Here is a 24,586-nt window from a genome sequence, read left to right on the forward strand (position 1 = left end):
TTGAAACAGATCTTTCATTGAAAGCCAAAGTAGAGATGTTTTGCAATTTAAGCATCTTTTATTCTTAAAGATGTATATGAATGGGAGTCTTATTCAAGGAGAAAACTGTATGTTCAATTACTGAACCAAGAACTGTTTGGCCTCTGATTTAAATCAACTTTCTCCATTATGAAAATTGAAAGGGCTGTAACTTGAATTGTAATGAATGACAAATGTAAGTTTGCATAACCCATAATGGCTATATTTTAATTCTCTTTATTATTTTCGACATCACATACATTGCAATAATCAACGCATATCCATCAAAATAATTACATCAACATACCCAACAGGCCCTAATGTGCAATAGTTAAGAAGTACAATTATTGGTTTTACAAAATAGTCCCTATTTAGTACAGCCCCTCGAGCTAGTTATGTGAAATACCAGCCATCTTATTAACACAATTGCTTTCTCTTCCCACCTTTTTGCCTCCTTTCCACCTAGGAAAATGGGCGCCCCAAATTGGAACTAATCCCCAACTCTGGAGTGTACATCACCCATCATCAGCTGGACGACCTGTCGCAGATCTCAAACGAGAAGCCCAAGCTGATGACACGGCGCCTACTGGACTACTTTTTCTCACGGGAGACATTAGCCAGATCCTCCGCAACTGGGCAGCGCATCGCCCACAATAATACCACTATGGAGAAACCAATCCGCCTCCCAGTAGCTGTGGTGAGCGCCATTAAAGGTAAGGAAGATTTCAGAGGCTAGCACATGGTGAGGGTCAGCTTCTTGATAAAAACCCACAAACCTCCAATAGCAGTAAGAAGTACTTAACTCGGCCGTCACTACACTGCAGACAAAACAGAGCTTCTCTTTTTTCTGAGTAGTTGAATTGAACTTACAAGCGCCCTGAGGCCTACAGGTTAGTGGCGCTATAGAAGAATGCAGATGGGTAGCTACCCAACCACCAGCACCTACCTCCCAAAGCTTTAATATAGTTGAGCGGAACTTGCAAACACATCCCTCCACATGCCCCTAGCTTCTTCCGAAGCTCTAATATTGCAGCTCAACCTGCCAACTCTGCTAGCATCCTCAATTTTACACAGCTTACCTACCTAGAGAGCTAAGGTATTTCAGGGTATTCTGGGATTTATGGGCTTTGGGAAAAGGGAGAGATCTCAGCAAATGTCTCAATCTGCTCAATGTGCCTGCCTAAATCCTGCTTAATTCTTATTTTGCTGTGCTCCAGAGCACTCTAAATCCTTCATTAACTGGCATGCCGGCACCATTTCAAATTCTTAAGGAAAAACCAATAATGAGTGTGTGGTGTTTGAAATTAGGCTCACCGTAGATTTCATCTCAGTCTTTTTTAGCCACTCCCATCTAACAGAGCAGTTATATTAAAAAAGAAAAGTGAACATTTTTGTAATATGCATTGTTTTATAAAACTTTGTTTGACAACAGCATAAGGATGAAGAGAATAACCCATGAGTCTAGTAAAGATCCTTTAATGGCTGAAAATAATTTTTTGAACTAAGACAGGTGTGGAGAAGAGGGGCGGTGGAGGGGAGAAACCATAAGATACCCCACAGCTTCATACCCATAGGGTATGTGTGCCTGCTCAGCATCAACTATATTTTTACCTCCAAACAAATTGGTATGTTCACATGAAACATATATGTCTGGCTATGTGAAGTATTTGGGGAAAATGGAATACATTGGGCACAATTCAATTTGTCACTATTTCATACCCATGTTATTGGACATATTGTTAATAAACTAATAAGCAATTTCCTTTAAAATGCTAAACCCACTACATTACTCTAACTATGGTGGCCATTGTTACGAGGCTTTGCAGAACCACTATTGGGGCAGTATTCTGAAAAGCCACCCTTAGTGGACTTAGAAAGGTTTCAGATTAAAGTCTGAACCAAACTCTCTCTTGGTTCCGAGGACGAGCAGCTCGGTTTAGCCTGAGGAGATCAGGGGTTTTGTGTAAAGTACAATTACCAAATTCAAGCACTCATTAAGCAGTAAATTGACCACACTGCCCTGGTAAGTGCACAAATACTCTATTTAGCAAAACATATGCATTAAGTCAAAGCTACTAACAGGGAAATAAAAGCAATAAATGTGCATGTACACACACAGTTTGGTGTCGAATTTGGGAGCATACCACAATTTATTATTCACAGACCTTCAGTAGCAACAGCGTAACGTTAGTCTAAAGAGGGGGTGAAAGATGTTAAACAGTGAAATTGATGTCTTATTAGGTTGAAAGGCAACACCAACATTCAGTATTAAGCTTAATGAATCCAATTCATTTCCTAAGAACATTGTTCACCGGTATTTAATTTTTTTCCCATAGGAAGGATTGTGGCTCAAAGTTGTGGTAGTGGTATAGCCAGTACAATAAATATATATGATTTGTACGCCTGATTCCTTCTGCAGGGAAGACATATGCTTAGGATCAGCCAGGTTCCACATCCAAAAGCCAGGCCCAGGTAGCAGCAAGCAAATACTTTAGCCCTTTTGGAATTGGGTTAAAGAAGTACCCGAGTAAGCAACTCAGCACCGTGAACCCTGACTGATTAAGCCAATGACCTTACTTAAGTTACGGCTGTTGGGGACAACCCCTCTCATCAATGGTTCTGGTGTTGGAGATCCAGATGTGGCAGAAGCAAAGTGGACTAAGTATGACAAATAAGATCAGGGTCTGGCAATTTGGCAGTCACATTCCCCATCAGAGCCTTTCAGAAATGGGTCACGAGCTGGCTGGGCTTGGCTGAAGCTGCAGGAAAGACTCTGTGATCATTTCTATGACTTGAAGGACCCCCTCCTCCCCCAGGACACCCTGCGCAGAAGTAATTGAGGTGATACTGCACAGGGTCTGGAAGCAAATGGATTAACAAATATGGGACCCAGACTCCACCAGCGCCCCACCTCCTCTTTATTATAGAGCAGCAGAGCAGTGAGGCCCCAAGCGCACAATGGGGATGCGCTGCACGATTTACAGCACCAGGCTGTACAAGACCCCAGCAATAGGAGAGGTCCCCACCCCCAATGCTCTGCTCCAGATACAGGATCACAACTCCCCAGAGCTCCAGTAGGGCGACCTCACTTGGAACTGGTTATGCCTATCAGTTCAAGGAAGGGTGACACCACAGAAGTTCTCCCCTGTTGAGTAAAGAACACATCTTTTCCTTGCGGTGGATGGCATGGCCAAAGATATTCCCATCAACTGTCTTCTAGCGTCACTCTGTGGCCTGTTTGTCTGTGGATTTCTGGCTCTATTGTCGACTGAAGAATGGCTCCATATCCTATTCTCTTATGTGGCATCCCATGGTGACTCCAGCTCAAATATCAGGAGCTCTGCAACATTCAAATGTCTGGGTGTCAGTACAATAATGGACAGCCCGCCCAGGTGCAGCCATGGCTCACTCAAGGTTAGGATGTTAATTGGGAGTGTCTGCAGTCCCTGATCAAGCCTCAGCCAGTTCCTTTCATAAAAAGGACTAACAAGCATGCTCTGGTCAGAGCCTGAGAAGAGGATGCCCATATATGGCTACATAATGCCCATGCTGGGAGGAAGATGGCCAAAGGACAGCGAAGCACAATGGCAGGGCTTTAAACAACATGACCATGCATTCTGAGCACTGTAGTACCCAATATGCTGCCCTGTGGTTAAAAAAAAGAAAAGTCCAAAATTAAGGTACTACCTTCCACAAGTCTGTCTGGTTTACACTATATGTAGTGTAAGGAAGGCATGGTATCAACAGTAAGAGACACAAGTGACCACAGTTCAAGGGTGTTTACTGAACCTTTAATGGGTTCGGAAAACGCCTATCTAATCCTAAATCTAAAGATGGGAGCAAGCTACGACCATCAAATAATAATAACCCAGTCCTAGTGGTGTCTTGTCAAAATAAAAGGGCCTATACTAATAAACCAATTGCCAATCCTTACCTTTAAATACAAATAGTGTGGGAAACAATTTATGCAAAAGAAGTGTTCATGAAATGATATGCCAGGATATTCAAGCCATTGGTTTCCATCCCCCACGTTTTCAGCACGGGATAAGGTGCCACACTCGAGCTTAGCACAGTTTCTGGCTTCTCTACACAAGGGTGCAGTTCAAAACTCCAACATCACGGCCTTCAGTACCAAAGTCTATTTGCCGTTCAAAAGTCTCTTCTTTGAGAGGGCCTGATGAAACAAACAAATAACAGTTCCTTTACTTTCAGGATAGTCCTATGCACATTTTTCTCAGGTGATTTACTGTTCACCTTGGAACCCCCTCCGCCAGGTTCAGATCTATATTAACACAAAGTTCGTTTTTCACATGTACACAATTTTCTTAGGATTTCCTACTTTGCCATCAACTTTCTTTACTGTATCAATATCGAAGACTTTCGATTGTGCACAAGATTTTGTTTTACCGGTTGCAGCACCACTTTGATTCCCAATCCTTTCCCACTCTTTCACTCAACTCTCAGCTGGACACCTTACAGAGACCTTCGATTGGGCATGCACGCGGTGCTGGACCACTCTGTCAAAGGTATCATATATTTTGGCTTCAAAGTTCAATCACTCATCTGCATTTCAACTTTACTCACGTTGGTTATCACACGCGTTTCACTCTGTTCTCGGATCCAGCGCTCGCCATACAATGTTGCCGCTTGCAACCTTGGCTTCAACACAGACTGGTGTTTTATCGGTCTCCCCAACTCACCGGCTGTGTTGATTTCATTGACGCTGCTTTCTTGTTGGAGCCAAGAACAGTACCACAGCAGCTGGTGATTCTCCCCGCCTTGATTATCGACGCGGGGTACCTCTGACCCACAATGCAGGATTCCTCAGCCTGGATGCCTGGTCTTACGCTTTCTATTCTATAGGTTTCGTGAAAGTAACGGTTCCTTGTCAAAAAGGTCAAGGAAACTTCCCTTTTTGTGGTCCCCTTCAGTTTCGCTGTCTTCCTCCTCGTGTTAAACTGCCACATTGGAACCGCTGTTTCCTCATGTGCTTTGTCTCGCTCAGAGTGTGCTCTCGTGCTCCGCCTTTTATCCACGTGAGAAAGTGTAATGGTAGTCAGGTGTGCATGATGGTCAGTAATTGCCTGACCCTGCCTGACCATTGTATTGGGACACGTCAGGTATACAGCTCAGGTGTTAGTCCATTTTCTCTCATAGTGGGCTGTCTGTGAGAAAGTGTTCGTGTCGTAAAGAGGGAGGGGGTAGAGTTCCTAAATATCCTACCGGGTAGGATGGGGTAAAGGTGTTATAAGGAGGGGATACCGCGTCTCACAATCAGGTGTCCCACTCCCGAAGACCCCTCACCCAGGTGATCCTTCCGCACTGATCTACCCTCAGGAACTGGATCCAAAAGCGATGGCCATGTCCTGGCCACCTGGATGACAGATCTCTGGGGACTAGTGGGTGAGACACCTTCTGGCTTCTCACAGTAGAAAAGGTAAGCATAATGGGGTGAAAAGGTTCCTCTGCACCACGTGTAGAATATTTTATGCTTTTGGCTAGTGATCCACTCAGAAGTGACTCACCTATCTAACGCCCCCTATTTATATAATCCCACCCCACAATTCAGGACAAACAGACAGTAAGGTATTCATAAATCTATTTTTTTTTTTTTTTTAAATGGAAGCAACTTAAACCAAGTCAGTCTCCAGCTTTACCCTGGAGCCCACTAGTATTTTAAGGGGGTGGAAGGAGGAGACCGACATAAAGGTGGCATGCTTTTGGGCAATTACTTTTGTTTCTACCAAAAGAAAGAAGGAAACCTAGCTTTCCCTAAATCGAAGAGGGGTTTCCCTCAGCAAAAACGAAGGTATTGGCAGAATGTCTAACTAAAATGTCCACCGACCTGTGTCCAAATCCTACTTCTATCCCTTAGATTTATAAATGAACTAAACTGGATCAGTCTCTTCTGAGTCCACAAGAATGACTCTCTTCTTCTGGATGAACACAGTTCACAAGTAGGGGGAATGTCTCCCTTCCCCTGGCCTGTCTCAGGCATATATTTACAGTTCCACAAAGTAGGGTGAATTACTTCCGTCCTCTGGCCTTTCTCAGGATATTGTTTACACAGTGCCACAAAGTAGGGGGAATGTCTCCATTCCTCTGGCCTTTCTCAGGGTTGTATTTACAGTTCCACAAAATAGGGGGAATGTCTCCCTTCCCCTGGACTTTCTCGGCCTTGTAGTTACAGTTCCACAAAGCAGGGGGAATGTCTTCCTTCCCCTTCCCCTGGCGTTTGTCAGGTTTGTATTTACAGTTCCACAAAGTAGGGGTATGGCTCCCTTCCCCTCGTCTTTCTCAGGCTTCTGATGCACCCCGCCAGTGACTCACTTGGACAGACCTGGTATTCTACCTTTCCAGGTACTGTGACGAAGAAGAGGTCTTGTTGGATGACTTTGTCCTCATCCCTGATTGGGTCCTTGACCTCTGGATAGGCTTGACTTATTCTTCGCAGCATCCCTGGTACACTCCCCTGCCAGGAATACTATCTCTCTGTGTGTACTTGTCTGGTTCTTCACAGTATCCCTGGTACACTCCCCTATCAGGAATACAGTCTCTCCTCCAGAGAATCCCTGACCCTGATGTTGCACTTTTTTATCCTTGTGTCCCAGACCCCTTCACATTGGTTTCTTTTCTCGGGTCCTCCACCCCTTCACAATGGCTTCTCGGGTCCCAGACCCCCGTTTCTGTATTTCTCTTTCTCGGGTCTGTGAAGAATCCTATGGATCCCTCACTGAAACCCTGCCTAAAGTCTCCTCCCAGGTGGTCAGGGAATGGGAGATGCTTCCTGATCCTGACCTTGGGAGGTTGTGTACTGCGGGAGGATCACCTGGGAGGAGACAAGGCCCAGTGTGCTGAGAAGATCCTGTGGGATGAGACACAGTATGTGTCCTTTCAAAGGGGATAGCTTTCCAAATTGCATAAAACAGGTAATGGCTTAGTGTCATTTTAATGTCCCGGAATCACACATGAAATCCGTGGCTCTGGACACAAGTACTATAAAACCTGAACAAACCTTACCCACAGAAAGACCCTCCAAAGTATTACAGGATAAACACCCTCCCAAAGGTATAATGTAAAGGAATCTAGAAGTATTGCTCTAAATAGACTTTCTTCTGTGATTAAACATTCTAATGATGTATCCTTAAATAACGTTAAGGGGACTAAATCTACTCTTTAAAAATTAGAAGTTAAGAGAACTAACTTTGCTGTTGCGAACTACGAGCCCCATAATCCCACAAATACTGGGATGGGGAAGAGGGCTAAAGAGGCAGGCGCAGTAGTCGGGCAAATAGGCCTAACAGCCCGCACCTGAAGGAACTTGGGAGGCATAAGGAGCTGAAACTGTGACTGGAGAGTGTGCTGCAGCAGTAGAAGCAGAAAGAAGAAGGCACAGAGCTGGCAAATCAAGCAGAAGTGAGAGAGCAGAGCGATGCCGGAACGTGGATACAGCAGATTTCACCTGCTTGTTCTGAGAGGGTCCTGTTCCCTGCGAGACATGCATGGTATCAAGAGAGACACAGACTCAAAGATGTTAGTTTAAAAACCTTTATTTACCAAGGTTCCTGGTTTAATGCCTAACTGGCCCTAATTCTAACAGGATGTTTCCCTTAAATCACGGGTCCCCAACCTTTTGTTAGCAATGTGCAACATTTGAGTGTCAGGTGAAATGGTGAGCAACTTCAGTACTTTTATGTAATTTATCGGCATTCAGTCGGTGGTCAAATGATTGGAACAACTCATAACTGTACTAAGCTCAATAATGCTAATAGCACTGTTGGTTATCAGTAATAAACAGTAATCTCATCCAGGTGTAAGCCTAGTCCAGGCAATTCATAATGGCCTTAAACATCATTTGACATTAAATTGGTATAGAAATACAATCTTTAGTAAATTAAGTGGCAGACAGTGCATTTCTAGGCACTAGGCAAGCAGAATTATTCAAAAACATTGTAGGATGTAACAGAATATTTGAGTGCTTGGAGTTCTCTCCCAGGAAATGTTCAAGCGATTTAATGGAAAATATTTCAGCACGTTTCAACAGTAGAATTTGCTCCATAATATAAAGGCTTATTTTGGTGCTGCCCCGCCCCTCCCTCCAAAGGTATTGTGTGGATTTTAGGCACAAATTGTGCATTTCTAGGAGAACAGGATGATTAACACTGGACAGAATATGGTAAAATTTAAAGATCATTTCAACCAGGTTTTGTGTGAAGGGAGGGTTATCCACTGAAGAAATCTACATGGAAAATAGTGCTTTTTAAAGCACTCAAGGTATGTTACATTGAAGACAAGTGATTAGGAATAAAAAAAAAACATTTTTCTGATGGATTCGGCTACTCTTTCCCCTGGGAAATTGTAAGTGGTGCATTTATAAGCATGCTAGTGGGCCAGTAACATTGTTCACAAATTGGAACCTTTGAAGACCACTTTACAGAAGGGGTGGTTTTTTTCCTTCTTATTGTACACATATGTTTATGGTTGTATACCTCACTTGTTAAGTGCACTCCCTTGACATGGGGTCAGCCTGCACTTCGCTAGTTCAAACCTGTGGCAGGGTCGATTTAGCCATTCATTGCTCGAGGTTGATGAATTCAGTACGTTACATTGGATATATCCGTTCTTAAAGATTTTAGAAGCAGGAAGAATCTAGCAAGAAACACTATACGAATGCAAAAATAATTAGTATGTCACTAAGAAATTATTTTCAGTAACTTACGTGAATTGCAATTGGTAGCTACACTAATTGTGCACAATTTGGAACTCATTCCCCTAAGCAACCCATTAGTCACATGCCAGATAAGCAAAGCATCATACAATGAGAATTTTCCCACCAGGCACTGCAATACAAGTAGTATGTAACATTTGTGCAAAAGATGACACATGGGGCCCGCAAACACAAACTTCATATGTAAAGAAATTGACATAAGAAAATTGTTTAAGAAGGAAAGTTTGAGCATTCATGCCACTTATATGTCCAATATGCAGGTAACAGCTGTATAAAGGCACAGCAGTTGGCAATTGTCACCAGAACACAAACATGGGCATTTGGTTTGATTATTTTTCCCATTAATGCACATCCGTACTGGAAAGAAGAATCAGAAGATGAAAATGCCTTCACAATGATTATGCAATTAGTGTGGAACATTTTGGTCCAATAAATTGCATTTTGGCAACAAACGCAAATGATACATGTACAAAAGAAGCTTATTGGAACTTCCTTGACAGTTGGGCATTCAAGTCAATTATTTTCATACTTATTTTTCTACTATTCGGCAAGAAACCCCTTTACTCTCTACCTGAGTGCAGCAGGGAGAGGCTGAGTTGGCGGCAACATTATCTTCCTAGATTGTGTACTTGATCTACCCACCGATGCACCTCATAGTGTACCAGAGCTCCAAGTGGTATCGAAAGTTTAGAGTGCTAAAACAGGGATTGTCTCAATAAGGGTGGGTTCAGTGGGGAGTCATTTTTACTCCTGATTACAGAGCAGTATAATAGGTATTCACGGACTGATTGGCTAGCCTTCCTGCTCAGTTCTGGCTTAGAGTACACTGCCATTGATGTCCCATCCTTGAATGTCATCCTTAGTCACAATGGCCCAGAGCAACTGGTGAGCAACATTTTAGGGTCAGGAGAGCAACATGCTGCTCACAAGCTACACTTTGGGGATCACTGCCTTAACTGATATTTCTAAAGGCAGTCGATGTCCAATAGTCCACAATAAAAGTCTGTCTGTGTCTAAAGCTATGCCTTCTCTCACTCTTTACAAAAATATGATAGGAAGTCTTTAAAAAGGAAAAAACTGTGGTTCAACAAAAATAGGAAACCAAGTTTCGTTTTGGGTGGTCTTCTCGCCAGGTGTAGTTTGGTCAATGTCACAAAAATTAGCTCAATCAAAAAGGGCTGTTCGTAAAACCTTCTCCACAGAGCCCTTGCAATATTCTCAAATACTTTCAGTGTCTTTGGTTCCTTGGGGTTCCCTTCCCCAAGCTTTAACCTGTCCAAATTCCAAACACCACAAAATAACTATAACAGTTCCTTTTGAAAATTCTCAGGGTTCCCTTCCCCAAGCTCAGGCCTCTTTCTGTCTCCAACACAAATTCAGTTTTGTCAAGATGTACTTTGCTTTTCCTTCAATATCATGAAATCATAGGCATTCCACTTTGTTAGGTCTCACAGGGTTCCCTTCTCCAAGCTTAGGCCCCTTTTGGTTTCCAACACAAATTTAGCTTGTCAGGATGTACCTTTCTTTTTATATACAGTTCTTTCACACACACACACTTCACTTGTGGGGTACAATCAGAGACTTTTCAAAACCACCTGGTTCTTTGCTCCTCCTAGGCGTGACCACTCTGATCTGTAACCCCTCTCTTTATTCCTTGTTCTTCTTTAAATCTTTCAACTTTGGGGGCTCCCTGCACCCCTTCTTATTCTCCTTGTTTCATCCTCGTGCACACTTGCACCTTCTCTTGCTACTGTCCTCTCTTCACCGTACACACTTTGCACTCTTTACGAAAAAGTCTGTGTTCCACCTTTTACACCTTTCAATTTACTTTTCTTCTGTTCGCTAGCGCAACTTCTGAATGCTTTCTTTCAATTTTACTTTTCTTCTGCGCTGCTATCGCAACTTCCAAATGTCTTTCTTTCACTTTCTGTACTTCGCACACGTTATCTCACTTTCTGCTCCATGCCGCTTCAAACTGTGTCTTTCACCCGATCCGCTTCAGCCAAACACACGCTCGCGGGTTTTCTCTCTTTCACTCACTGGGCAGCATCACGTTGACAAGCGGTCACTCTGGATACACGGGGTTGAGGTCAGGATCTCACCACCTGCCCCTAAGACACCCTTGGGACCGTCACATGTCCCAAGGCAACAAGCAGTTTGCCGAATGCCACCAGCTGGATACAGGTTGCCTTAATCCGGCGACTTGGAGGCACGGCTCCCTAGCCATTCTGCATCCCCTCGCAAATGCTGGGCCAGCGTCTTGGCACGCCATTCTCCTAACTACTACTGCTTTCTGCTCTTTGGCTTTTCCAGTTTGGACAGCATCCCCAGCTCGCTCAACTCCTTGTAAAAAACCACACCTTTTATAGTTGAAAAAACAGTCAAGTGGAGTCGGGTGTGAATGGCCATTATTAAATGCCTGACTCCATTAGTGGGACAACTTGAGTTCTTTGTATAGTAGGTGTCTCTTTCTTTCTCCATGTTGTTCCTATGGGTAGTCTTTACTGATCTTGGTGGCCTCTTCCTCGTCCCAGTATTTGTTGCAAATGGGGGGATGGAGTAGGATTGACCATGAAGGCTTAGGGAAAGTGGGTTGGGGTATTGTTGTGAATGGGGGAATACCATGTCTCGCCCTTGGGTATCCTCCTCCCAATCTCTCATGACCCTCCACTCAGGTGATCCTCCCTCGCTTGTCTACCCACAGGGACAGGGAGGATCCAAAAGTGATGGCCCTTCCCTGGTCACCTGAATGGAAAATCCTGAGGGAGTAGGTGGGAGAATGCCACCAGGTTTCTCACGCCCCCCAAACTCTGAAGTGCAGAGGCTGCATAGCGGAAGGAATGCAGAAAGGCCGTCTTTCCCTATGTGAGCCTGATTGCTGTGGTTGCTGTGCAGGGAACGTATCAGAGACCGAGACGAAGAGCTGTTGTCAAGCTTTGGGTCACAGGAGTGAGAGGGGCTCCTTAAACAAGTGGCCTGACCGGAGACACCTTCAGCGAGGAAAGGTGTAGGTCCCTGTGAAGCCAGAAGCAGTAGACGTTGTGCGACCCGCCGAACATGGATTACAGAAGCCGGTGAGTGAAACCTGGCGCTCTGGTTCCTTGCGTGAGCACTGGCGCCAACTGTATCCAGTGCCCTATTCACTCGTGTATAGTCAGAAGTGAGCTGAAGTTGTTTGTTGAAGCTTTATTAAGGAAACAATGGAAAAGTAGCACTCGCTTGTATTGGGTAATTCCTTTTTACTCACATGAAGAGCAAACAGTGCTAAAGACCATTGTTAAACCCTTAGTCCCTTAAATGTTGAGCTATATGCAAGTGTATGCAAATAGGATGAGAATACTTGTCCTCAGCACTTAAGGGGTTAAAGACTGTAAACTAATAAAGAAGTGTTTGTGTGTCTCTCATTAAGAAGAGTGAACGTTGTGAAGGCTATTACTGAATATCTAATGTTGGTAAGTCCATTGTTAAAACGTTTAACCTTTGAAAACTACATAAAGAAGTGGTCACGTGTGCCTAATTGCGATTTCCAAAGGAAGACTGAACTCTATCCTTTACTTTCACATGGGTATAGAGTCTCCCATACTAAGAGTGGAAACCAACCTTTCAAATGGATTGTGTCCTCCTACGTATTCCTCATCTATGATATCTTAATTTCCAGGTTTAGCTGCTTCGGAAACATTTTTCTCTCATTTTCCTCTCAGCAGAGGGTGCTGTGGGTCGAATGGTCGACTCGATGTCCCTCAAGGGATTCCATCTCTGCTGACCTCATTGTCGAGTACATATACCACGCGCAGCGCTCATTGGCTTCAGTTCCGTTTTTACGCGAATGCGATTGAAGTGCGCCATTAATCTCAAAGCAGTTTTCTTCGAGAACTTATCGAAAATATCCTTGTCTTTTGCTCCGAATACGGGCTTCGAAAAGTGTACAAAATGTGGCGCTAAGATGTCGATCACGGACCAGCATAATATATGCCTCTGGTGCCTGGCCATCGTGCATGTAACAGACTGTTGATCCTGTCAGTTGATGACAAGTAAGGACTTAAAAAAGCACAAATCTAAACTTGTAGTGCGCAAATCCCCATCCCCTCCGTCTAAATTTGGATTGTCCCATGAGTCGAAAGATTCCTCTCCTCACAAACAAAGATCGAAGAAACGATCACACTCAAGGAGCAGACACTCCTCGTTGTCTTCGAAAAAATCAAACAGAAGGCACAGATCACCTTTTTCCTCGTCTTCTTCCCCAGAAAGGAGCGTAGTCTGCCCAACTAAATCTTCCTCTAAAGAGGAGTGCAAAATCGAGTTTCAGGCCCAACCTTGTTGGAGCACAACAAAAGTGGCCGTGCTACAGTCGAAGATGACCATGACGCCAAAGCGAAAACCTGCGCACCCTCAAGCCCGGATCATAAGCCTAAGATTACTCAAGAGTCTTTGAGTACTTGAGTACTTGAGCACAATTCAAAAGTCAAGCCGTCAACACCATTGACGCCACTGACGTAAAAAAAAATTGATGCCGATTGTACATTCTTTGACGCATTTACATCAAAAATGCCAGGAAAAGGTTTTTGAATCTTTACCTAAAAAGGATTTCTTCAGATCCTAGACTTCAATATATGAGGGCTTTGAAACCTCTGATAATACCCCTCCATGTGGTCTCCAATTTGATACTCCTACTATTCAGAAGAATACAAATATACCTGAATGCTTTATTTTAGAAGAGAACAGGGTTAGGGAACTACAGGACACCCTACAGACAGCCAGTGGGGTAGACACCTCCCCAGAACTAGATTTTGGGAAACCAGACCCGGCTGATCATGCAGATGCGTCCTACAGGACCCTAATGATCAGAGTGGTGGAATTCCTGGGATGGAGTAGACCAGCTCCTGCATTTGAAGAGGACGACCTCACTGATATATTGGAGAAGGGTCCTCAAAATGACCATATTTAACATTCCATGTGGTACTGCAAAAAAGAGCTGCGGCATACTGAGCGGCTCCAAGATCCAGCCCGGTAGTAAACAAAAATGTGACCAAAAAATACAGGCCATCTAGTAACGATACTGGCTAACTGTCAATTCATCCTCCTACGGAAAGCCTAGCAGTACAGGTAGCTACATCTGCCTCCAAGCAAGCGGCGTACCCAACCATACCCCCCTGATAGGGATGACAAACGCTTTGACTCTGGGCTAAGAAAGTCTTTTCTGCTAGCAGCATGGCTTTAAAGTCTGCTAATTCCACATGTGCCCGTGCAAAATTTACATTCACCCTGTGGGACTACATAGCGATGGCAGCTGATCACATCCCTGAGGGTGAAGAAAGAGACGGCTTTATGAATGCCATGGGTGGCAAAGAGGCCATGTGTGAGTTCCTGCAATCAGGTCTGGACACTGCTGACAGCGTCAGCAGGGACATGGTGGCAAGCACTGTCATACGCATATTTGCGTGATTGAGGAAGTTCGGTTTTGCACCTGATGTACAGTACAGATCTCTTAACATGCCCTTTGACGGCTCCCATTTATTTGGAAAAAGCTGCAGACCTCAAAAGCAGCAGCCAAGTTCTTAAGTGCTGCAGTCAGGCAGCCACTGCCTTTTCAAACCAGCGGATCATCTTGGAGGAGTAGGTCTTTTCGTTACTACTCCTCAGTTGGAAGAGTGAGAGGACAGGTTGGTCAAAGAGGACAGAGAAGATTCCCCCGTGGTGGACGAGGGAGAGATGTTAAGCCCGCCCAAGCAGCGGCGTCTTTACCATCAGCCGCTGCTTCAGCCACCTCAAAAGCACTCTGAGGGCTTGACTCATGACACCCCGTTGGGAGGCAGACTGTCACAGCATCTGAAAGAATGGTGAGGTATTATTCGGATGCATGGGCACTGGAAACAGTAGACCAGGGTTACTGTCTCCCCTTTATACAGAGACCTCAGGATCATCCACCGGGAAACCATTCGCTAAATGTTCCAAATCCATTCCTTTTGCAGGAAATGTTGACCCTGCTAGAGAAAGGTGCTATAGAACCAGTACCTGTGATGGAGAGGAATAGAGGATGGTATTCTCCCTATTTCCTAATCCCCAAGAAGGACAGATGACTGAGACCTATTTTGGACTTGAGATACTTGAACAAGTTCCTCAGGAAGGACAAGTTCAAGATTGTCACACTTTCTCAGATCCTTCAGGCCCTCCAGCTCCAGGATTGGATGGTATCGTTGGACCTTCAGGATGCTTACTTTTATGTGCCAATCCATCACAAGCACAGGAAGTACCTGAGGTTTGCCATTGGCGGTTCTCATCATAAATTTCAAGTTCTGCCATTCGGGCTGACCTCCGCCGCAAGGGCCTGTGTTGCAAGTTAATGGCAGTGGAGGCAGCAAGTCTCAGGAGAGGGGGCTTCACGTCCACCCCTCCAAGAACATCTCAGTATCACCTGCCACTCCCTCCACAAACTGGGCTTCTCCCTCAATTACAAGAAGTCTCACATGATACCATCTCAGAGACTCCAGTTTATTGGAGCAGTCCTGGATGCATCCTTGGGAAGAGCCTCGCCACCCGAGGGGAGGTCTCAAGACATTTTGCAGATGGTTCACCAAGTTTCAGAGTGCCCAGCGTTTTCCCGGCTTTTGACTTTTTGAGGTTGCTCCGCCTCATGGCATCCTGCATTTTTCTGGTGCCAGAGGGTTGCCTGAGAATGAGATCCCTTCAATGGGATCTTAGAACACAGTGGTCCCAATTCTTAGGAAGGATGTCAGACCTCCTTCAAATTCCGAGCAGAGCCTCACAGGATCTTCTGTGGTGGGCCTGTGAGGACAAAATTCTGAAAAGGAAAACCTTTTTGGCAACCTTGGCCGGAGATAACAGTAGTGACTGAAGCCCCACTCACAGCGTGAGGAGCCCACGCCAACGATCTGACAATCAGCGGTCATTAGTCTTCATCAGAGTCCAAACTACACATCAACCTTTTGGAGCTGAGGGCAATCAGATTAGCGCTAAAGGCCTTTCTGCCCTCTGTATGGGGAAGGAATGTCCTGATAATGATGGACAACACAGTAGCCATGTACTACCTCAACAAGAGTGGAAGCGTAGGATCACTACCACTGTGCAGAGAAGCAATGCAGCTCTGGTTCTGGGCATTCAGGAAGGAGTCTCTCTAACAGCAGTTCACCTAGTTACAGAGGCGAACACGGCGGCAAATGCTCTGAGCAGGCAGAGCACAGTGTCTCACGAGTGGGAACTAGCTCAGGAAGTCCTTCAAGAGATCTTCATCCTTTGGGGAACACCTCAAGTGGTTCCGTTCGTGACCAGTATCAAACAGAAGTGCAAGCTGTTTTGTTCCAGGGAATTTCTTCCAAGAGGAACTCTAGGGGACATGTTCGTAGAGGACTGGGAATTTCCACTCGTGTTTCCGTTTCCTCCAGTCTCCGTCATTCCTCACGCCATCAGGAGGTTGAGAAAGTTTGGGAAATCCATTATCCTAATTGGCCCAGATTGGGCCAGGAAGATTTGGTACCCAACCTTCTGGACATGTCCATCTGCCCTCCAATACGTCTTCCACAAAGAGAGGACCTTCTCTCATGAGAGGAGGGTCGGGTTCTCCATACAGAGGTCAAGACACTCAGCCTTCAAGCATGGTTTCTGAGAGGCTGAGGTGCAAGCATTGGGACCTCCGAGATGACGTAATGGATATTTTGCTTTCAGCCAGAAGGCCAGCAACAAAATCCCTATACCGCTGCCATTGGAACAAGTTCTGCAGCTGGTGTAAGGAAAAGGATGTGGGCCCTTTTCAATGTGATACACCTATGGTGTTATCTTTTCTACTACATTTGGCAAATCTGGGCCTCTAGATTGGAACAATCAAGGGTTATCTAGCAGTTCTTTCCATATTCAAGCGCACCTCGGAAGAGGCATCTTATTTAAAACTACCCTTAATAATCAATTTCTTAAAGGACTCACAAATGTGTTTCCTCCTACACCATTCCAGGTACCAACTTGGGACCTCACCTTAGTTTTAAAGCTTTTGACGTGTGCTCCTTTCAAGCCACTCCATTCCTCCCCTTTAAGGCTGCTAAGTTACAAAACCATTTTGTTAGTAGCGATAACATCAGCCTGCAGAGTGAGTGAGTTGCAGGCATTATCCTGTAAACCTCCATTTACCACTTTTTACAAGAATAAGGTTGTCCTTAAGGTCAAACCCTCTTTTCTACTGAAGATTGTGTCAAATTAGCATTTGTAACAGAAAAATGTGCTTCTGGCTTTCTATCCTCCACCTCATCCTGGAAAGGAAGTGGCATGATTCCATATATTTGATCTGAGGAGAGCTCTAAGCTTTTATAGTTCGAGGATGGCAAAGTTGCCACAGCACAACCAACTTTTTATTGTATATACAGGACACAAACTAGGTCTGTCAGTCACCAAACAGACCCTATCCAGATGGATCATTCTGGATATTTTGGAGTGCTACAGGCTAGCCAGGCAAGATCCCCCAGAAGGTTTAAGTGCTCATTCCACTAGGGGCATGGCACCTTCCTCTACCCAAATTAACAAGGGGGGTCCTGGGAGTCCATCTGCCAGACATTAGTACTGGTTACGAGAGCCTTACCCAGATTCTTTAGCTCACTATCTTTCACAGAGGAGAAATATCCAAAACATATCAGTCTTTTTCCTGACCTGGGGCAGTCCAGCACCGAAATGCTAGGCAATTCTACTCTGAACAAGAGTACTAGGGAATCCAGACGTGGATCCCTTGCTCACTATTCTTAGAGAGGCACAGAGGGGAGTTCCGATAAAGGACAACTGCGAGGCAGCTACCTGGCCCATCTTCTACAAGTTCACAAAACATTATTGTTTGTACCCTTCTAACAATGAAGGAAGATTTGGGAAGGCAGTACTATGCTCCATTCTGGACAAACAATAACTCTCCCTCTTCCAAAAGAATCTAATAATACTATCATAGGGAGTCTATCATAGATGAGGAATACGTGGGAGGACACAATCCATTCGAAGAACAAGTCACTTACCCCATGTAATGTTCTTTTGACAGGATGTTCCTCCCACGTATTCCTCATCACCCTCCCAACCTACCCCACTGTAGAATTTCTGAGCTTTGGACCTTGCGCTCCTTTAAGGTCTGATCATTTAAAGGCACTTACCAAGGCTGTTAATTCTCTATATGGTGGCAAAAAACCAGAACTGAAGCCAACGGGTGCTGCGCGTGGTATATGTACTCGACAATGACATCAGCCGAGATGGAAGCCCTCGAGGGACATCGAGTTGACCGTCTCGATGCACAGCGCCCTCTAACGAGAGAACATTTTTTCCGAAGCAGCCAAAGCTGGAAATTAAGATATCATAGATGAGGAATACGTGGTGGGAACATCCAGTCGAAAGAACGTCACCAGGGGGTAAGTAACTCGTTCTTCTCAGAGCCAAAAAGCAATCTAGCTATTACTGTGATCCCAATAACAGTTCAACCTGGCCTAAGATACAAGTGTGCAAGTATTACTTGAAGCCAACATAGTGGCACCAAGGCTTCTGGGTAATTACTTGGGCTAACAGTTGGCAGAGGTGAAGGTAAAATTGGGGAAGGGAAACTGGTTGCTTGTAAAGACTATATTGAAGTTGATAGAACCTATATTGCCAAAAACAGTGAAAGAAGGAGAGAAGTGGGTTCTAAAGGCAAACCTAGTTTATGTATTGTGGTAGATAGACAAGAAAGGCAAACAGGCTGCCCCTTTTGAAGAGAGATATTCAGAGGAAGAGTGTCTTGCCTACTTGAAGGTGTTGAAGTACAGGTTTTGACAAGTGAATCTTGTCAAAACCTGTCTTAAGTCACAAATCACTGAAGCTGTGGTCTTATATCTGGATGTCAGTAGATGCAACATTTCAGTAGCCTAAACAACGTGGAGTACTAGGAGGCAAATTAGACTGTTCTCATGGTAAACTTGCGTAGAAGTGGAGTTGTAGAGCAGAGGCACTGTGAAGTCATCCTGACAAATCTACTCATTTTGAATCCTAATCACATAACTAATGGCATACGAACTGTTAACCAAGAACATGTGTAATTAACAGTTGTAGAAATTGCATTTCTTGGGGCAAGTCTTCTTGGATTACTGGAAGTGATGACAAAGCGTTGTGGCTGGGATTACCATTGGTGCTGTTTTGAGGAAGTGGAAAGTCCATATCTCACCAAGGAGAAAATATCTGCAATTATTGGAACTTTGGTTAACAAAACTTTACTTAGACATTGAAACATCAAGAACTGATTTGAGACTGTCTTACCTACAAGGATTTCCTTATTTCTTCCTTTGGTTGCACAGTCGCAGAATTCACTTTGAATCCTGGGGAAGGGAATCCACCCAGGCTATTGGAAGGTTATTAAGAACTTGTGAATGTTGTTTGTTATTTGAATTGCCATAGATTTTCTTTGTGTATTTGTTGTTTAGTGTGAGGGCCCGACATCCTGTATTAGTGTTTCCCCGTAGCTTTGGTTAGGCAGAGAAATCCTCTGGAGAGTAGGGATAGTGAGGCAATCATTTTTCATTTATTCTTTAATAAAATGGCATGTTTTGATTGATCGTCAAACAGTTGTCCTCCTTGCATTACGGACCCCTCACAGGTACCAGACCCCTTTACATTGGCTCCTCGAGTGCTCTTGAAGTCTCCGGCCCACCCCATGTGCCTTCTGTATGGGCTCTCGGTCTCGGGACTCCTTGCATCTTCCGACGGCTCTTCAGCACCTCCTGGGAGCTTGGCTGCACGTACCTAGTGGACCGTTTTCCTCTGCGCTCTTCTGCGTCGGGAAACTCAGCCTCTTCCGGTCTCCTTCCAAGAAGGTAGGGACACCGTCTCTCCTTCCGTCACGTTCCGGTCAGTAGCTGCAGGTTTAGCTCTTCCATCAGCACGGTACTTGCCTTGCGCGCGGTGCCTCCGCAGAGGGGTTGACTGCCTCTGAGGAGGAACTGACACTGTTGTTGGTCCTTCTTCCCTTTTTAAGTTCCAAGGAACACAAGAGCTAGACTGCTCAATCCAATGATCTTGTGAGTTCTTTCTGGTGCAGACCTTCTTCCGCATCTCAGTATATTCAGGTTACAGTTCAGTGGAGTCAGTTCTGATCTTCCTCGTCCCATTACTAGCGGTACTATTGCTATAGCACAAATATATGGGGGAACGTGTATGACCATAGGAAGGAAAAGAAGGTGGGTGAGGGTGTATTATACCACATTATCCCATGATGTCCACCCTGTATCCCAGAGGGGGAATCCCTCCTCATGAGATCCACCCACTGAGTGCCACCCCACGGGGACTATCGGGTAGCAGCCTTCCCTTCCTGGCCTCATGGAAAGTGTCTCCCCCTTGGGGAGAAGGAACGACATCATAGGATTTGTCACAGTATACAAAACAAAATGTTACCTAACTACATAAATCTCACTATTATAAATCCACAAAGGAAACCACTTTCAATCACAACAATCTCCATATAAATATGCTGTATTATAATAAACACTAGACATGCTGACAATTCTGCCTTGCATGTATAACCATCACTAATCGTTCTCACTAGAACCTTGTACCAAATGCAAGCATGGTTAAACGCTTGATTTTCTCCCACATCAAGACAGGTATGCTACCGGAGAAAGTTATATCAATCAACAAAGTACATATGTCATACACCAACACCCCAGTTCCGGTGGAAGGTAGTGAACATTTTAGCTATGTAGAGGCTACTTGGCATTTTGGCAATGACCGGCCAACATAACTGTGTTAAGCCATGTATATGCAAAAGGTGACTTGTTCGCATTGGCTCCTGTAAGTTTCAATTCACAGGTAATGTTTTTCATGAATCTATGTATTCTATTCTGAACTCACATGTATCTCACTTTTCTTAATGTCTGGGCGCAGTTCTCTATAGCCATGTGTATGTGACTTTCATTAAGCATGGATTTGTTCTTTCATTTATCAGTGTGTGTGTGTGTCTGTGTATGGCTTTCCTTGCACATTAATGCATTCCTTTCTATTCAGATACATGCATAGTTTTAAAAAGGCATACATGAAATGCTTTAAGTCACTTTATATTTGGAGGCTGGAGATGTACTATTCTCCAGTAACAGATATTTAGTTAAAAACTCTGTTCCCTCCCATACTACACCAGACTCTACCTAGGCATTGAAAGACAGGAGAATGCAAAGGATTTGCACTTAAAAGTTCTTAGTGAATAGAGTTAATTCTTTCAATATGCATTTCATCGCACACATATCCAAACTATTCTATGGCTCTCCTCTGTGGCATTAACTGTGTGATGTCACTCCAGGCAATAGTACTATGCATTTATACTATGGCTCAACGTGACTCTGCTCCAATTCAAACCACTACTTAATTTTGCAAATACTTAACTTTACAAAGGCAGTCTCACTTTAAAATGGCAGCCAAAATGCTTTCAGATTTGAATTTTGGTTTCCTCTATATAATGGGTTCATAGTGATAGTACCGAAAAAAAAGTGCAGACAAACAAAAGTTTCGAATCAAAAGTATTGAAAGTAAATGTTTCGACATCAAATAGAAATCATGTAAACAGTAATTCTGTCGAAACAAAATCTTCACACGTCAAAACCAGATAGTAGAAGAAAATCCGATCAATTAAGGGTTAAAACACTAGAAACGAACGAGTAAAGAACCTTATGTAGACACTGACACACAGCTGACAGTTGGAAACAAACAGAACCGGGGAAAAGAAACACCTGCCAACACGAAAATCGTATTGCGTGACAGAAAACATCATGTAAACAAAATGAATAATGATAATGAAATGAGAAAATGAGAAAATATGACCCATATTAAAGTCACGAATACAAAATTAACCCGTACTTTCGATATTTCAGATACATGAGGAGTGCCACAATTGATTATGTAAAATCACAAATGGGAGGAAACCAGTTGGTATATGGAGATTACAAGTACAATCGTGAAATGAAACGTAAAGAAACAATATATTGGAAGTGTATAGAGTACCACAAATCAAAATGTACGGGAAGAGCCATTACAGAAGGGAAAAAGATATGAAGCACCGAAGAGCACAATCATATGCCAGATAATACTGCTATATTGATCAAAAAGACTATAAATGAAATTAAGAAAAATGTGGAAACACATCAAAATGAGGCGAGTGGCTCAATAGTAAGCAGAACATGTGAAAAAATACTGCTGGATGTAGCGGCTCAAATGCCAAATAAAAAACTGCTGCAACGTAGCATTAATAGAAAAAAACAACAAAAAGAAAACCTACCAATGGCACCGCATACATATGCTGAAATAGATATACCAGAAATATTGCAAAAAACTGAAAAGGGGGAGCAGTTTCTCTTTGCCACATTAGAAATGAAACAAGAAAAAATATGAATTTTTACAACTAATGGCAATTTACTACATCTTGGAAATTCAACAGTATGGCATGGCGATGCAACCTTTAAATCATGTCCTGAACCATTTGTACAGTTTTATAGTATACACGGCACCATAAACGAGACAATAATATTGTTGGTATATGCATTAATGCCAAGTAAAACAAAGGAATTGTACAGATGTCTATTTGGAAAAATAAAGGAAGCTATTCCAGAAAAAAGCCAAATACAGTAGTAATGGACTTCGAGCAAGGACAAATGAAAGCATTTAAAACAATATACCCAGAGACAAATATCCAAGGATGTTTTTTTCATTTTGGCCAAGCCATTTGAAGAAAAATACAAAAACTGGGACTGCAATCAAAATACCTAGAAAACAGTGATTTTCAGCACAACATAAAGCAAATATTTTCATTAGCATTTGTTAAAGAAGACCAAGTAATTGCATGTTACGAAACAATAATTGACACAGAATACTTTAAGATAAATGAGGAACAATTTGCGGATTTACTAGACTACGTGGAAAGCACATGGATAGGGCAACTAACACGGAATCGTACAAGGAGAAAAGCAAAATATGCACTTTCGGTATGGAACTGTTACCAACCAGTAAAGGAAAACAGAGCAAGAACCAACAACATTCAAGAAGGATGGCACAGTAGAATAAATAAACAATTTAACATAAATAACCCAAATCTGTGGCATTTTATAAAGCAACTTAAAATGGAACTATCAGCACAAGAAATTAAAATTGCTCAGAAAATTTCAATGGAAAATGCACAAAACAATACAGGGATAATGAAGAACGTATAGTGAGTATCGAGAACAAGTTCAAAACAATGGATGCTATGAACTATTTTCAAGCACTATCATATAGCTTAAAATGTTGAAAAAATAAATAAAAACCAAAAACAGAGTTTCAGTGTAATCAAAAATCCACAGCTAGAAATAACCATAAAACTCCGATTTCACCATAATTCCGCAATCCAAACAAGATTCCACATGAAAAATTCGCCAAAAAAATCCAAGTTGTCCATGATGATCCAATACAAGTAATTGGGAATCCGAAATCCGTGCCAAAAATCCATCCAGAAAAAACTGCATTTCACGATACAAAACCATCCAAAAAAATGAAATCCATCCAGTAGTACCAACAAAAAATCCATTCCACGATACAAAATGCCACATCCTAAGAAAAAAAACACTCCATGTTGAAAAAACAAAAAGGATCCAAAAAAACAAAAAAATCGAGAGAGCAGCAGCAGAAGCACCCGACGCAAAGAAAGGAACTCGCAAAATGGCGTCAACGCATGAATGCGTAAATGTCATACCTTGCACATTGGACTACAAAAATATACAAAAACAAAACTTCCTCAACATGATAAATGATCCAATGCTGCCATCTACTGTTCAAAATATATTACAGTTTTAAGTGAATAAAAGTTGAATCATAGAGTTTATATATTAAAAAAAGTTATTTAATACAGTATATATTAAAAAATATTATTTAATACAGTATATAAATTATTATGAAATAATGTAATATTAGAAATAAAAAAGTTAAATTCAACCAATAAGTATCCATGTAATTATTTTAGATTTAACAGTTGAACATGAGTCTCAAAAATTCGAAAAAGACTATTAGGAAGAATGTATACTGAAATATTGTATTTGAAACTTTTGTATTCAAAAAAATGACTGGACACTTTTTGGAATCAATCCCCCAGCGCACACTGGCCATTCTTCTATGGGCTGATCTGGGCTTCTTCTCTTAATGGACAGGTCTCATTGACTGATCTGCCATCTACCAAGAGTCAGTTCTATTTCTCTGCATTCTCCAGTTTGTTCCCCTTCTGTCCCTTCCTCGCACCATATTCCATAATCCAGTATTCTTTCTCTAATGCCTATGGGTATCCCACTATATTTCCCTCTAACTCCACCTCTGGCTGGTCAGAGCTGTTGTGGCTTTTCAGTCCCAACGGTGGGAGGAAAGCCCTCCTTATTGAGAAAAGCCTATTTCATTTATTTACTCTAACTTCTGACTCATCTGTGCTACCTTGATAAAATTTATATTTTTAGGTTTTAGGAGTCGAGGTAAATACTGATGTAATTCCGATAATTCTTGGTGATTTTACACATTTTTAGCAACTTTGAGTGATTCTTAATATGGTGGCATATAATTCAGTTTCAAGATCCTGATAGAGCTTACTTTTATCTATAAACTGTCTGAAGCTCAAATCAATCAGAGCTTGCATGGTGACGCACTGCCTAATTTCGTTTTTACACATTTTAAGTTATTCTTTATATTCATGTAAATGCATTTGGATTTCTTTGGTGTGCTATTAAAGCAGTTCCCCACAAGAGCGCACAGACAACACATGGCCTAAATATTCCCTTGCTATGTCACCACTATTCAAAAGTAAAATATCTTGGAGGGCATATTCTAAATGACCTTTAACCTTGG

At 42.9% G+C, this 24,586-nt stretch overlaps 1 protein-coding gene across 3 annotated transcripts in view; it reads left to right on the forward strand.

Moving 5' to 3' along the window:
- The window catches only part of LOC138521652 (uncharacterized), a 225,857-nt gene that overhangs the window by 196,332 nt on the left and 4,939 nt on the right, over nt 1–24,586 (forward strand). For all 3 annotated transcript variants that reach the window (XM_069634639.1, XM_069634641.1, XM_069634640.1), the window contains exon 6: nt 485–731. In XM_069634639.1, coding sequence (XP_069490740.1) covers nt 485–731 — 247 coding nt within the window. The remainder of the gene's footprint in view (nt 1–484; nt 732–24,586) is intronic.

This window comes from Ambystoma mexicanum, chromosome 13, assembly GCF_040938575.1.
Source record: "Ambystoma mexicanum isolate Mex_15411 chromosome 13, UKY_AmexF1_1, whole genome shotgun sequence".
In the NCBI taxonomy this organism is placed as follows: domain Eukaryota; kingdom Metazoa; phylum Chordata; class Amphibia; order Caudata; family Ambystomatidae; genus Ambystoma; species Ambystoma mexicanum.